Source organism: Bombina bombina, chromosome 4 (assembly GCF_027579735.1).
Source record: "Bombina bombina isolate aBomBom1 chromosome 4, aBomBom1.pri, whole genome shotgun sequence".
Lineage (NCBI taxonomy): Eukaryota > Metazoa > Chordata > Amphibia > Anura > Bombinatoridae > Bombina > Bombina bombina.
The window spans coordinates 202,595,670-202,609,543 of NC_069502.1; the positions used below are offsets into that span (position 1 = coordinate 202,595,670).

The following is a 13,874-nucleotide window of genomic DNA, read 5'->3' on the forward strand; positions in this document are numbered from 1 at the left end:
ACCTAAATTACAAAATAAAAAAATCCTAATACTACAAAAATTTAAAAAAAAAACACTAAAATAACGAAAATTAAAAATAATCTAACATTACAAAAAAAACACTAACATTACTATGAAAAACAAAAAAGATCAACGAAATTATCAAAAATAATAAAAATTAAACCTAATCTTATAGCCCTATAAAAACAAAAAAGCCACCCCAAAATAAAAACACCCCCTAATCTATCAATAAAGTACTAATAGCCCTTAAAAAGGCATTTTGTAGGGCATTGCCCTAAGTTAAACAGCTCTTTTACCTACAAAAATTACAAAGTACCCCCTAACAGTAAAACCCCCCACTCAACCAAACCCCAAAATAAAAAAAAACAAAAGTCTAAAAAAACTTAAGGTACCCATTGCAATCAGCTCTTTTGCACCTATTAAAAAAATAAAAAATCACTAATCAAAAAAAAAATACAAAAAAAACTAACACTAACCCCAGAAAATGTTCTCACCGTTCCGGAAGTCCGTACATCCATCTTCATTCTTCAATGAGTGCTGACACTCATTAAGCTCCAGAACTCAAGAAAGCAGCAACACAGAGCTCAAGGTTCAATATAACAGTCAAGCACCAATTTGGTTCTCTTAGCTGATCCTTTTATAGTGCCAAAGCCAGGGACCTAAGGGTGCAACTAGAACCGTAGCTGCTCAGTGCCTGAAATTATAAATTTAAGTTATTATATATCTGAACTTTGTCTGTTTTTTATTAATATACTGAGCAATGTTATATCAGTGTAATATAAAGCCCTGCATATTATCACCTGGCTTTGTGTATAATTCTATTTCAGTATAGTATTATATAATAGTCCTTTATATTATATCATTGCTTTACCAAGTGTTTTATGGATTTACAAATGTTTAAAAAATGTTATGCTTCTCCAAAATATATTTTATCTTTACAAATCCTACTCTGCAGTAGCAACGCAGGGAATGAGTTAATCTTTTTGTCAAGCCTTGGAAAACCCGTCTGTATGTGACCTTAAAAATATTTATGACCAATCCTAGAAAGGGAATTTCCATGTTGTGGGAGGATCAGATCACCTGTATGCTATAATAGGAAGGAATAGCATTAACAGAAACACAAGGCTCCGGCAGTAATATGAATCTCAGCAGTGACCTAGCTGCAATATTAGTCCTGCTCACAGGGCTTAGCTGGATTATTACAGAGGTGCAAGGTAAATGAATGATTTTATATATATATGGTTGTACTTTGTGTTTGTTGTCATTAACATAATCACAATACCAGATAATTCTTGCATCTATAAAATTAACATAAAAACCAAAAAGTTTTCTTTTATGATTCAGATAGAGAATACAATTTTAAACTACTTTCCGATTTACTTATATTTTCAAATTTGCTTCATTCACTTGGTATCTTTTGTTGAAGAAGCAGCAATGCATTACTGGAAGCTAGCTGAACACAAAGTGTGAGACAAAAACATAAGGCATAGATATACAGCCACCAATCAGCAGCTCCTGATAACAAGGATAAACAAGAAAACAAAACAAATTAAATAGACATAAATTGAATCATAAAAGAAAATAGGCTGGGTTTCATGTCCCTTTAACTGTGTGTATATGCACGTATGCCAAAATGACAGAAGAGAAAAATGTGTCTCCTGCCAGTCTTTAACAAGGAACTTAAAAATTGTTGTGCAAGCAAAGGTTGCTTCAAAGCTAAATATCAAGGCTACTTATATCTCCTTTTTTTGTTTAAATCACCCTTTGTTCCCATTTACCACTCACATTGTCTACTAGAGCAAAAGTAATGTAAAAAAAATAAATTGATTTGACTATATGGCAACTGATACCTATTACAATTGGGGGTATAAGAACAATGATAAGCACTCCCTACAGCCCCCTCCCATAAAGCCGCCACTGAATAGATGGATGAACAAATAAATATAGGTATGAAGCATTCATCTGATGAATACAAATAGTATTTACTAAATTACACTATTTTGACCACTGTTTCTGTGCAAAGAAAAAAATGGTTGTACGTCTCTATTCTTGTTTGCAGTAGTTGGTTAAAGTGTTAACACTGATAATCTATCTGTATGCAAATATAAACTCTGACCTAGTGTGCTCTGTTTCAGCATATTCTGCCTTTGATTGCTGTTACAACTATACTAATAAGAAACCGCGTCTGAACAACATTAGAAGTGTCTCCATTCAGAAATCCAGTGAGGTGTGCGATATTGATGCTGTTGTGTAAGTAATTCAAATGTATTACAATTAAAAATGACATAAATGCACTATTTAGATATTAAAGGTCTTTTGTATGATACTTTTATTTATCAAATATGTAAAACTTTAAATACCATTGAATTGCTCAAACTTTTTTCAGTTTTATTATATAAGCTTATTTTTCTACTAAGTTTGCAAAGGAATATACAATACTGCTGTAGAGATCCTGATTGGATAGATACAATGTAAATTGCATTCTGCTCTAGGATTATAATGACAAGGGATCTTTTGTCCCCAAGACAACTGCATCAATATTTTTCACATTTCTTTAATGTTAGCTTTTAAAATGATTTAACCAGCAGTCAGGTATATATGGATACCCATTAAAGGATTACTTTCTGTTATAATTTTTAAGCTAAACAACTAACATATTAAAGTTAAAAAACATTAATTAAAACCTACTGACCTATATTTTCTCCAAAACGAAGTTTCATAACGTTCTAAAAGTTATATCTTTTATTCGCCGATGATGTCACGTTATCCTGCCCACTATTTTCAGCACTGCATGTTCAAAATACTTAAATCAATAACTTTGTGTTTAAAGCGCCATGTTGAAACCTAGGTATTGTAAACGGATTGGTACAGAGCAAAGGATACCCACAGAGTGGGTTTGGAAAACAATTAAATTTGCAGACAAGATTTCTGATATACGGTAGAGATATGTTAATGAAATGCTATTGATAAAAAGCGTATTTGGGGTAGTTAGTTAGAAACAGGCATAGAAAATATTTACTTACAGTGGCCCTTTAAGGCTATGAAAAATACCTTATATGAAGCTACACCCACTGAGCTGTTTCCTTAAAATATATGAGCTTGTTTCTATCTGTCATCTCACTACAGAAGTCCTATTTAAAAGGACTTTATACTGCAAAAAGTATATGATCTTATACATTACAGCTTGTCATTTTAGCAATAGTGACTCTGTAATGTTTTGAGTTTAACCCACACAAAAGGGTTAACATAGTTAAAGTACTGCTCAGGGCCAGTAGAGAACTGCTAGTTTTCAGTAGCTACAGCTACTTAATCAGCAACAAGTGCTTCAACCCCCCCACAAAAGGGTTACACATGTAGATAAGGTACTAGTTGCTGATTGGCACAGCAGCTGTGTTTTCTACTGGTCCTAAAGAGTACTTTATCTGTGGGTTTAACCCATTTGCTGGTGTTAAACATGTAGTATTGTAGAGTCACTAATGCATGGATAGTATAATGCAATAATTACATATTCTAATTTAATTTCCAACCTGAGTGATTAACAGCTGTGTAACTAGTGCTGCTGATTGGAACAGTGGCAGTTTCCACTACGGACCAGCAGTGCTCTTCTGGTCCTGAGCTTTACTTCTACTATGTGTTTAACCCTTTTGTGGGGCTTAAACACATAGTAATGCAAGTCAATGGTCTAAAAATGACATTCCCTAATAAGTTAGAGCATTTCATTTTCAATTATGTCCCTTTAAAGCTAAATTACCCCCAACATATTTGTTTATACTTTTAAGTATATTCCTGGGCATTTAAAATTAAATAAGTTCAGCTTGTAAGCTGGATACTATACAGCAATGTGACTTATTGCAGAATGATTGGAAACTAAATAGCAAATGTGTCAGCGGAAAAGAAAATTCAATATTCACAAAAATATACTTTTAATTTCATTTTGTTGTATACTTGATTAGTGAAGATAAGATATAAAAAAAACACTCTGATATGAGGTAAAAAATAGGAGGAATTCAAGTGACTAATTATATAAATGAATCTGGTTTTGTGCTAGTTTTTATATACAGGTGGCCCTCGTTTTACAACGGTTCAATTTGCACCGTTTCAGAATAACAACCTTTTTTTCCAGTCATGTGACTGCTATTGAAAAGCATTGAGAAGCAGTGCATTTATTAAAATAGCCAGTAGGTGGAGCTGTCCGCTTGTGTTGCAACAAAGCCAAGCAAGCTGAAATTAATCAGTTGAACCAGACCTGAGCTATCGAGCAGATTTCAAAGGAACAAGAACTTCCTGTCTATAAATCAGTCCAGATTGGAATGCATAGAAAGAACTGTTTGCAGAAAAATGCAAGTGAAGTCTGTGTGATTATTTTATTAGGTTTAGAATGCTGTTTAGCAAATGTTTTTGTTCATTTAACTTAGTTCAATTATATATTCTGTGTTGTGTGATTATTTCATTAGGTTTATAATGCTGTTTAGAATTTAAAGTCTTCATTTCAAAGCTTTAAAAATAATGTATTAGGTGTTACTTATAACAATTTTGAGAGGGGCCTCTAACCTAACTCCTTCACTTCCCATTGACTTACATTATAAACTGGGTTTTAATTTACAATGGTTTCGATTTACAACCATTCCTTCTGGAACCTAATCCTGGCGTAAACTGAGGGCTACATATATATATATATATATATATATATATATATCATTGTAACAAATATTAGTCTTTTAAATCATTAAATAGTAGCAGATAAATGTAATAAATTTTATTTAAAAAAAATATATTTTTATGGAATAAGATTAATATGCATGTATAAATGTATATGTGTAAAGATAGATAGATAGATCCATGGTCAGATGATAGATAGATAGATAGATAGATAGACCCATGGTCAGATGATAGATAGATAGATAGATAGATAGATAGACCCATGGTCAGATGATAGATAGATAGACCCATGGTCAGATGATAGATAGATAAATAGATAGACCCATGGTCAGATGATTGGTAGGTAGATAGATAGATAGACCCATGGTCAGATGATTGATAGATAGATAGATAGATAGATAGACCCATGGTCAGATGATAGATAAATAGATAGACCCATGGTCAGATGATTGGTAGGTAGATAGACAGATAGACCCATGGTCAGATGATTGGTAGGTAGATAGACAGATAGACCCATGGTCAGATGATTGGTAGGTAGATAGACAGATAGACCCATGGTCAGATGATTGGTAGGTAGATAGACAGATAGACCCATGGTCAGATGATTGGTAGGTAGATAGACAGATAGACCCATGGTCAGATGATTGGTAGGTAGATAGACAGATAGACCCATGGTCAGATGATTGATAGATAGAAAGTCACATGGTCAGATGATTGATAGATAGATAGACCCATGGCCAGATGATTGATAGATAGATAGATAGATAGATAGATAGATAGGTAGATAGATAGACCCATGGTCAGATGAGAGATAGATACTATAGATAGATAGATAGATAGATAGATAGATAGATAGATAGATACACCCATGGTCAGATGATAGATAGATGATAGACAGAGAGATAAATAGTTTAACGTTGGATGTGCCTGGAGCATAGTGTGTTGTTTGACATCTAATCTTTGTTGTTTTTCTTTCTTATAGTTTTAAAGTTGAACATAAAAATAAAAAGGGAAGCAGAGTTGTTAGCATCTGTGCAAATCCCCAAGAAGAATGGGTTTTACAACTTAAAGAAGATGCAATGTAAGTATCTATAATATCTTAATTATAATACAAATTTTTTAAATGGGTGAAATTAAAAATGCCTTTCCGATCTACTTACATTATGAAGTTTGTTCTGTTAGTATTTTTGTTGAACAGCACACATAGGCAGCCTCAGAGTGTGCAACATATGGCAGCTGTGTTTACAACAATGTTATATAACAATATTATAAATCTACTGAGCATATCTAGATCTACTGTGCAAATATTAGTGAAATCATATTAATTATGCATCACATTTGACAGCCTCATCACACCTCACACAGTAAGAGAAGAAGACGTTTATTGAATAGCAGGGATCTGACAAAAGCATTTGTCTGTAACTGAGCTATTGCAAAAACAATTGTAAATGAAAACTGCTCATTTGTGTAGGAGTGTGCACAGTATTTTTATGTGCACTGTTTCTGAGTCACCAGCTCATACTGAGCATGTGCAAGAATTCACAGCTTATGTACATCTATAAGTCTGTGACTGGCTGATGGTTGTCACATAATACAGGGGACAGGGAAATTGAGGGAAATTCAAAGTAAGTGTTATTGCATTGTGTTGTTGTTATGCATGTGTTGATTATGCAGTCATTCTGTATTTAATGAACTTTTAAATAATAAAGCAGATTTGATTTGATAAAAGAACAATGACCGGTATGGTGTTAAAGGGATAGGGAAGTCAAAATTAAACTTGCATGATTCAATGGAGAATGTAATTTTAAGACCCTTTTAAATTCACTTCTATTTTCAAATGTGCTTTGTTCTTTTAGTATCCCTTGTTAAAAAATGAATACGCACATATCATACACTAGTGGGAGCTGCTGCTAATTGGTGCATTCACACATTTGTCTCTTGTGATTGGCTAAATAGATATTTTCAGCTTCCTGTCAGTAGTGCAATGCTGCCCCTTTAGCAATGGATAACAAGAGAATGAAGACAATTTGATAATAGAATTCAATTGGAAAGTTGTTTAAAATTGTATGTTCTATCTGAATCATTTTTTTTGGTCGATTTACTATCCCTTTAATGCTTTAATAACTTGTCTTATCAGTGTTGAAATTGCACCACTAATGCAAATGTAACTATTAAATATACCAAAGAAGTCAAAAGACATTTTTCAATAACCTACCCAAAATTAATAGATGTTATGGTTATTATTTAATTAGAGAAAGCAGACACAAAGATTCCAGTCCAGAGCAACAGATCTGCTTGCTAACATTATTGTAACAAACTACTAAAATACTTCATGACTTACAGAGACAATATACTGTAAAATTGTTTTACTCTTAAAATGTATCCAATAGCTTGTTGTACCAGCTACAGAGTATAACATGTATCAGAAAGTTTTTCTTAGGGTTATTTTTGTATATGAAATAGCTTGTTGTGTTCTTTTTAAACTACAATCCATTAAAATGTGTTGAGCTTGCAAGGAGATCAGATCTTCTTATTGTTTCACTTTCTGCACACACACATGATTATTATACATACCGTAAAAAATATAGATTTATTCTATGGATTATTTAGAATATTTTACAGAATGTATAATGTTTTTAATATTTTATAGTTAGTATTTCAATAACACGCATTGAAGTTAGCAGTTCTTCATGTGCTCTAACTCTACCGCGTTAGTCCTAAATTGTGAGCCCTGATACGCGTTATGCATATTTTACATTCTTATGTTCATCACATAGAAAATAATGTACTTTTTATTATCAAATATATATTTCTATAAATATCTGATACTGCTCATGTAAAATATATATCTATAGGAATATATAGATATACTGTGTGTGTGTATATATATATATATATATATATATATATGTGTGTGTATTTAAAATAAAAAAGACATTATTCTGTATGTGAAGAACATTGAAATGTGACATTTTCACAACTGTTGAGTTAGCACGCGAGTATAGGTGTTTTTTTAGTTTGGGCTTTTCATTGAATTCTATGGGGAGAAGACGTTAACGTGGTCACGATAATTTGTTAGTGAGTGTTGGTGTTCTATCGTGCGCAAACACTTTACTTTCACCTTGTAATATGTGTGCTACCTTACATGCACATAAAGCCTCCGTCTGGTGAAGTTTAGACTCGGGCTGGAGCGCTAAATTGCGCTCCACTCGTAATCTATCCCTGTATGTGTTAAAAATCACTATAGATTCAATTGAATACTCACTCTAGACAGAGCTCTGGTGATGAGCTCTATTAAGCACGCAATCCTGTGCTTAACCCTGACAGGCTTAGGTGTCCCGTGTATCTCCAGGAAAACAGTATAGGCGTTGTTTAGTCTAATACATATTTATCAAAACTTTACGTAAGAAATTATTAACAGCTTAAAAATAATTACTTTAAAAACAGGTTACTCTGGTCAAAGGTCTATTTGTTACTACTGACATTAAAATTCTAAGATACCTGCAGGTGGCATCAGATGATTACCGCTATGTAGTCAAAGATGTGTCTTTCTCCTAAACAAAAATGGAAATGTCCCTCCTTGGGACGTAATAGCGCTCCCAGCGTATATATATTGTTCTTTATCTGGTTAGAGTATAACTGTTAGATATAGAAAAAGGGTTTATCCATATTTTCTATAGCCCTGGAAAAAAAGATAAAATCATAGTTAAAGTACTACTCAGGAGCCGTAGAACACTGCTGGTCCTGAACAAAAATGGCCGCTGATCCAACCAGCAGCAACATTCCTTTAACAAGATTATAATATATTTGTTATTAGCCAGTAAATAGCGAATGGCTAACTAATTTCACTTTACATAGAAACAAGGTTCATTGCATCATGAATAGTGAAATGAGAAGAAGAATCTGTCAATAGTGCCAACTGTATTGTAATGCAAATAAACAATCTTAGCAATACCTTTACTGAGGTTAAATATTTTCCAACTTCCTTATCTGTGTGTTACAAAGGTCTCAATATTACATAACATCTCATCTAACACAGATTATATTTATATTAGCAAACATCTCTTGTTTTAAACTATTTACCTATTTCACAACCAGAAGTTTTTCTGGATGTATTTACATTCTTATGGTCTGTGATCTAGCCTCTCCCAGCCTCTCATGGCCTCTCACGGCCTTGCACACAGCCTTTTCTCTGCTTATTAAGAAAAGAGGCTAAACCTCAAACTCCCTGTAACCTATAAGCTTCCGATTGGGACCTACAAGGTATAGCATGGCATCTGCAAACACAGCTAAAACCTCTCAGTTTAAAATAAAAGCAGATTCAAAACATTTTCATTTACTTTGGTTTTTAGTTTCATAATACATGATTATTTTTTTACACATCTTAAAGGAACAGTAAACACCAGAATTTTTGATTTTTAAAAACGTAGATAATCCCTTCATTACCAATTCCCCAATTTTGCATAACCAACAGTTATAATAATATACTTTTTACCTTTGTTATTACCTTGTATCTATGGCTCTGCAAACTTCCCCCTTATTTCAGTTCTTTTGACAGACTCGCATTTTTAGCCAATCAGTGCTTGCTCCTAGGAGCTTCACATGCCTGAGCTCAATGTTATCTATATGAAACACATGAACTAACGCCATCTAGTGGTGAAAAACTGTCAAAATGCTTTCAGATTAGAGGTGGCCTTCAAGGTCTAAGAAATTAGCATATATACCTCCTAAATTTAGCTTTCAACTAAGAATACCAAGAGAACAAAGTAAAATTGGTAATAAAAGTAAATTGGAAAGTTGTTTAAAATTACATGCCCTATTTAAATCATGAAAGTTTTTTTTTTACTTGACTGTCGCTTTAAGGCAAGCTTCCATGTACAGTCATGCATGCAAATTTTAATGAAAGGATTTTTTTTTCTCCCATTTTCCGGCACCCTGTATCATGTGACAGACATCAGCCAATCACAGACTAGTATACATATACCCTGTGAGCTTGTGCACATGCTCAGTAGGATCTTGTTACACAGAAAGTGTGTATATAAAAATAAAATCATTTGCAAAATTTCATTATGGAAGTAAATTGGAAAATTTCTTAAAACTGCATGTTCTATCTGAAACCATAAAAGTTTAGGCTTGTGACTACCACTTTAGTTCAAACTACCCTCCATGTAGTGGACTAGTGGATGTAATTACAGAATTATATTGTTTACCTACCTATATCTAAATGTAGCTGGGAAAGTCCTAACACATTTTGGGAAAAAAACTTTTGATAACCAACACTACATTTTAAATACTTGAGACAGGTTTCATATCGGCTTTGATAATAACTTGCATAGAGTTTGTATTGTTTTATATTAGTTATACCAAATTATTATTTATATTTTTTTCAACTTGGCCATGTTTTTTTTTTTTTGTTTTTTAGGAAAAAACTTGCCTTGCCCAAACATCAGCAGAAAAGAAAGAAAATGGGAAAAAAGAAAATGAAGGGCAAGAGGAAATACAAACGATCCTGGAAAAATAAAATGCAGAGGAAAAAATGAGGGACCCAGAACATGAGTCAAAATCAGAAACACTCTGTAGCAGTGAAGTCTGCAAAAAGAACATTAAATTATTTGTGACTAAGTCACCATTACTGGTTTCTTCTGAAACTGTAAATATCCGTCCTTGGTTGATTCATATTGCATCATTTATATAGCTTGTTAAAGCTTCCTTTTTAGATCACATTTTATTTGTGATCTTTTTCTATAACTTTTCTATGTATTAATAAATATAATGTTTCAAAGTCAATACTTGAGCATCTAAATCATATTAGCAAAGTGTACAACGATGAAATAGAAGTCTTGTGGTATATTTATCATAGTGCGAGCGGACATGGTAGGATGCAGTGTGTCATGTCCGCTGCACATCAATAAATGCCGACAGCATACGCTGTCATTTATCATTGCACCAGCATTTCCTGTGAACTGCTGGTGCAATGCCGCCCAGTGCAGATTTGCGGCCAATCGGCCGCTAGAAGGGGGCATCAATCAACCTGATAGTATTTGATCGGGTTGATTTCTGTCCGCAGACTCAGAGCAGACGGACAAGTTATGGAGCAGCGGTCTTTAGACCGCTGTTTCATATCCTCTGTTTCCTGAAGGCTCACCAGAAACAAGGGGCATCAAGCTCCATAAATCTGCCTGTGTGTTTATTGAGTGTACAATTTTTATAGGTCAGTGAAATTGATCTTATATGAAAGTTTAAAGAGACAGTAAAGTCAAAATAAGTTTAATTTGACTGGATAGAGTGTGAATTTTTTTTAAACAACTTTCCATTTTACTTCTATTATAAGATTTGTTTAGTTATCCTTTGTTAAATAGTAGTTCCAGGGGTGCTCAGGAGCGTGCACGTGTCTAACGCCATTTGGCAGCAGTGCTTGCAACATTATTTATTGCAATGTTATAAAATGTTGCAAATACTGCTGCAATAGACTGCTCCTAAGTTCCTATCAGCCTATCTAGGTTTATGCTTTATCAGAGTCACAAATGTTTATTTTTTTTCTTTACTGTCCCTTTAAAGTAAAAAAAAATAATAATAATAAAACTTTTCTATATATTACTGCCTAGTATACTTGTCTGCAGTTGAGCCAGTGTATAACACAGAGGTAGAATGAAATAGACTGAGCCACAGACACAGTTTACTTACTAGCAATAATGACTGATGTGGGTACTGGCATCTGAAAAAGACCCACTTCCAAGCAGAAAAATTTAATTAGGTCCAATATCTAAAAACTTAAATCTAATTACCGTAATCAGTCCTTATATTATACAGCACAGATCACCAAAAGGTGATATTCACACTACCCATATGAACCTTATTAGATTGTTTGGCTCAAACTGATGCTGTCAATGTTATCCCCAGACAACATTTCCTTATTGAACAGCTTCCAGCACTACTCAGGGGCTATGAGTTCCCTTGAAATCTTCTTCTGTGAAATTGTCTCTGCCATAAGGTATTCAGCAGTTCTAGATAGTTTTAATCCACACATTTGTTCTCACAATACAAGTCAGAACTAAATCAATCTTTATTAACATTATCCAGGACAAATTCAATTTGAGATTCTATACTTAGCTTTTTTCTCATTGCCAACCTATATGTGAGAATAAACATTAAGGGCCAGATTATGAGTGGTAGAGCTAACTGTTCCGCTCAAGTGCAATTGAATTTAAAGCTTGTCTGGATATCACAACCTCAGAGCTCTGGAGTGGTTAACTGTTATGCTTGAGTAAAAAGTGTCACAAAAACGTAAAAAATACCTTTAAAAGTACAGTTACACTCATAACAACAATATCTGATAAAAAAATATTCAAAAAAATATAAGATATGAGGTCTCAGGTGTTAGGGAAAAATGGCTGCAAAGGGATTTAACATAGAAATACATACACATGTCTAAATATGTGTGTGTATGTATATATATATATATATATATATATATATATATATATATATATATATATACATACTGTGTGTATGTATGTGTGTGTATATATATATATATATACATATACTGTGTGTATGTATGTGTGTGTATATATATATATATACATATACTGTGTGTGTATGTATATATATATATATATATATATATATATATACACACATACACACTATATATATATATATATATATATATATATATATATATATATATATATATATACATACATATACTGTGTGTGTATGTGTGTGTGTGTGTATATATATATATATATATATATATATATATATATATATATATATATATATATATATATATATATAATGTGTGCACAACAACAAGCAGACAAACAAACACCTAGAACATTTAATATTGATGTCTTGAACTGATAGTTGCACTTCATTTGTTATTTCTCAGTTTACAAGTAACAAATTAATTCAAAATAACTAATTGCTTTATAGCCAAATTCAGGAGATCATCTGTTAAAGCTGAAATAAAAACAATCCCGTCTTTACAGAGTCCACAAGCAATTTAAGATATTTTTTAAAAACAATTCAGACGATTTTAGAGAAAAACAATTACTACGTCATTCTAACAGAACAATATATACAATAACTCCTGAACTTTAGCCCCATATGTAAATTTTTCTAACTATCTCCATTAAACCATTTTTGAACAGTTTGTACTCATTTAGGGGTAATTACTTGTCAGTATATAAAATCTGCACAATATAATTATTTTATTGCATTTCATTTTAGTCATGTTTTAATCATTTCAGCATTGTATAGTTGTAGAGCAACATTTATATTCACAGCTTTTGAGGTTTTGGGGTGCAGTGTTGCATTAGCGAACTTGCAACCACAAATTTAAGAACCAAAAACTGCTTCTTTAGCCTCTTTGCCACCACGAAGTGGCGAGGTCACTTGTTCAGGGTTATTGATATGCCGTGCTCTCACGCAATAGGTTATATGACAGCAGGATCAGCACTGCAAAAGAGAGATCTTGTGCAATGCTACATTTCGCCACGTTATGCTGCATTGTAAGTGCGAAAGCAGGCGTCTCCTACAGCTTCTCTGCTTGAGAACTTGTCTGCCTGCAATTTTAATACATTTTCCTTTTAGTCTAGGTTTAGTCAAGTCAATTGTAAGTATAATTAAACATTTAAAGGAACAGTAAACTTTGGTTTTATAAGAACATTTTAAACATATATATATATATATATATATATAATAAATGTATTAAAATTGATTATAATTTAATATAAAAATGTAAAACCATGAATAGCTAAATTAATAAAATGCTGTCTGTTGTGTTTTGTTGCACTCCAGACCAGGAGCCCTCGTGATGGGTAAAGATGACTAATTCTTATCATGGAGGGCATAGAAAACATTCAATATTCACTAACGTTTTGCAATAAAAGTAAAAAAAATGGGTAATAGATGTAAATTAATTAATTAATATATGTAATAAGTTATTTTTATTAAACGGACATGAAACCCATTTTTTTTTCATGATTCAGAGAGAGCAATTTTAAATAACTTTCCAATTTATTACTATAATTTTTAGGTGGTTTCAGGAACTGCTGATTGGTGGCTGCACACATACGCCTCATGTTATTGGCTCACTCATGTGTATTGCTGTTTCTTCAACAAAGGATACCAAGAGAATGAAGCAAATTAGATCATAGAAATAAATTGTATTATCTACCTTAAGGATGAAAGAAAAATATTGGGTTTCA

At 32.7% G+C, this 13,874-nt stretch overlaps 1 protein-coding gene across 1 annotated transcript; it reads left to right on the forward strand.

The window, feature by feature from the left end:
- Positions 1–1,138: 1,138 nt before the first annotated feature.
- LOC128655306 (C-C motif chemokine 20-like) lies at positions 1,139–10,446 on the forward strand. Its single transcript, XM_053708956.1, has 4 exons — positions 1,139–1,214; positions 2,136–2,250; positions 5,642–5,740; positions 10,082–10,446. Exons 1-4 carry the CDS (start codon positions 1,139–1,141, stop codon positions 10,197–10,199), a joined length of 408 nt encoding a protein of 135 aa, XP_053564931.1. The 3' UTR covers positions 10,200–10,446.
- The last annotated feature ends 3,428 nt before the right edge of the window (positions 10,447–13,874 follow it).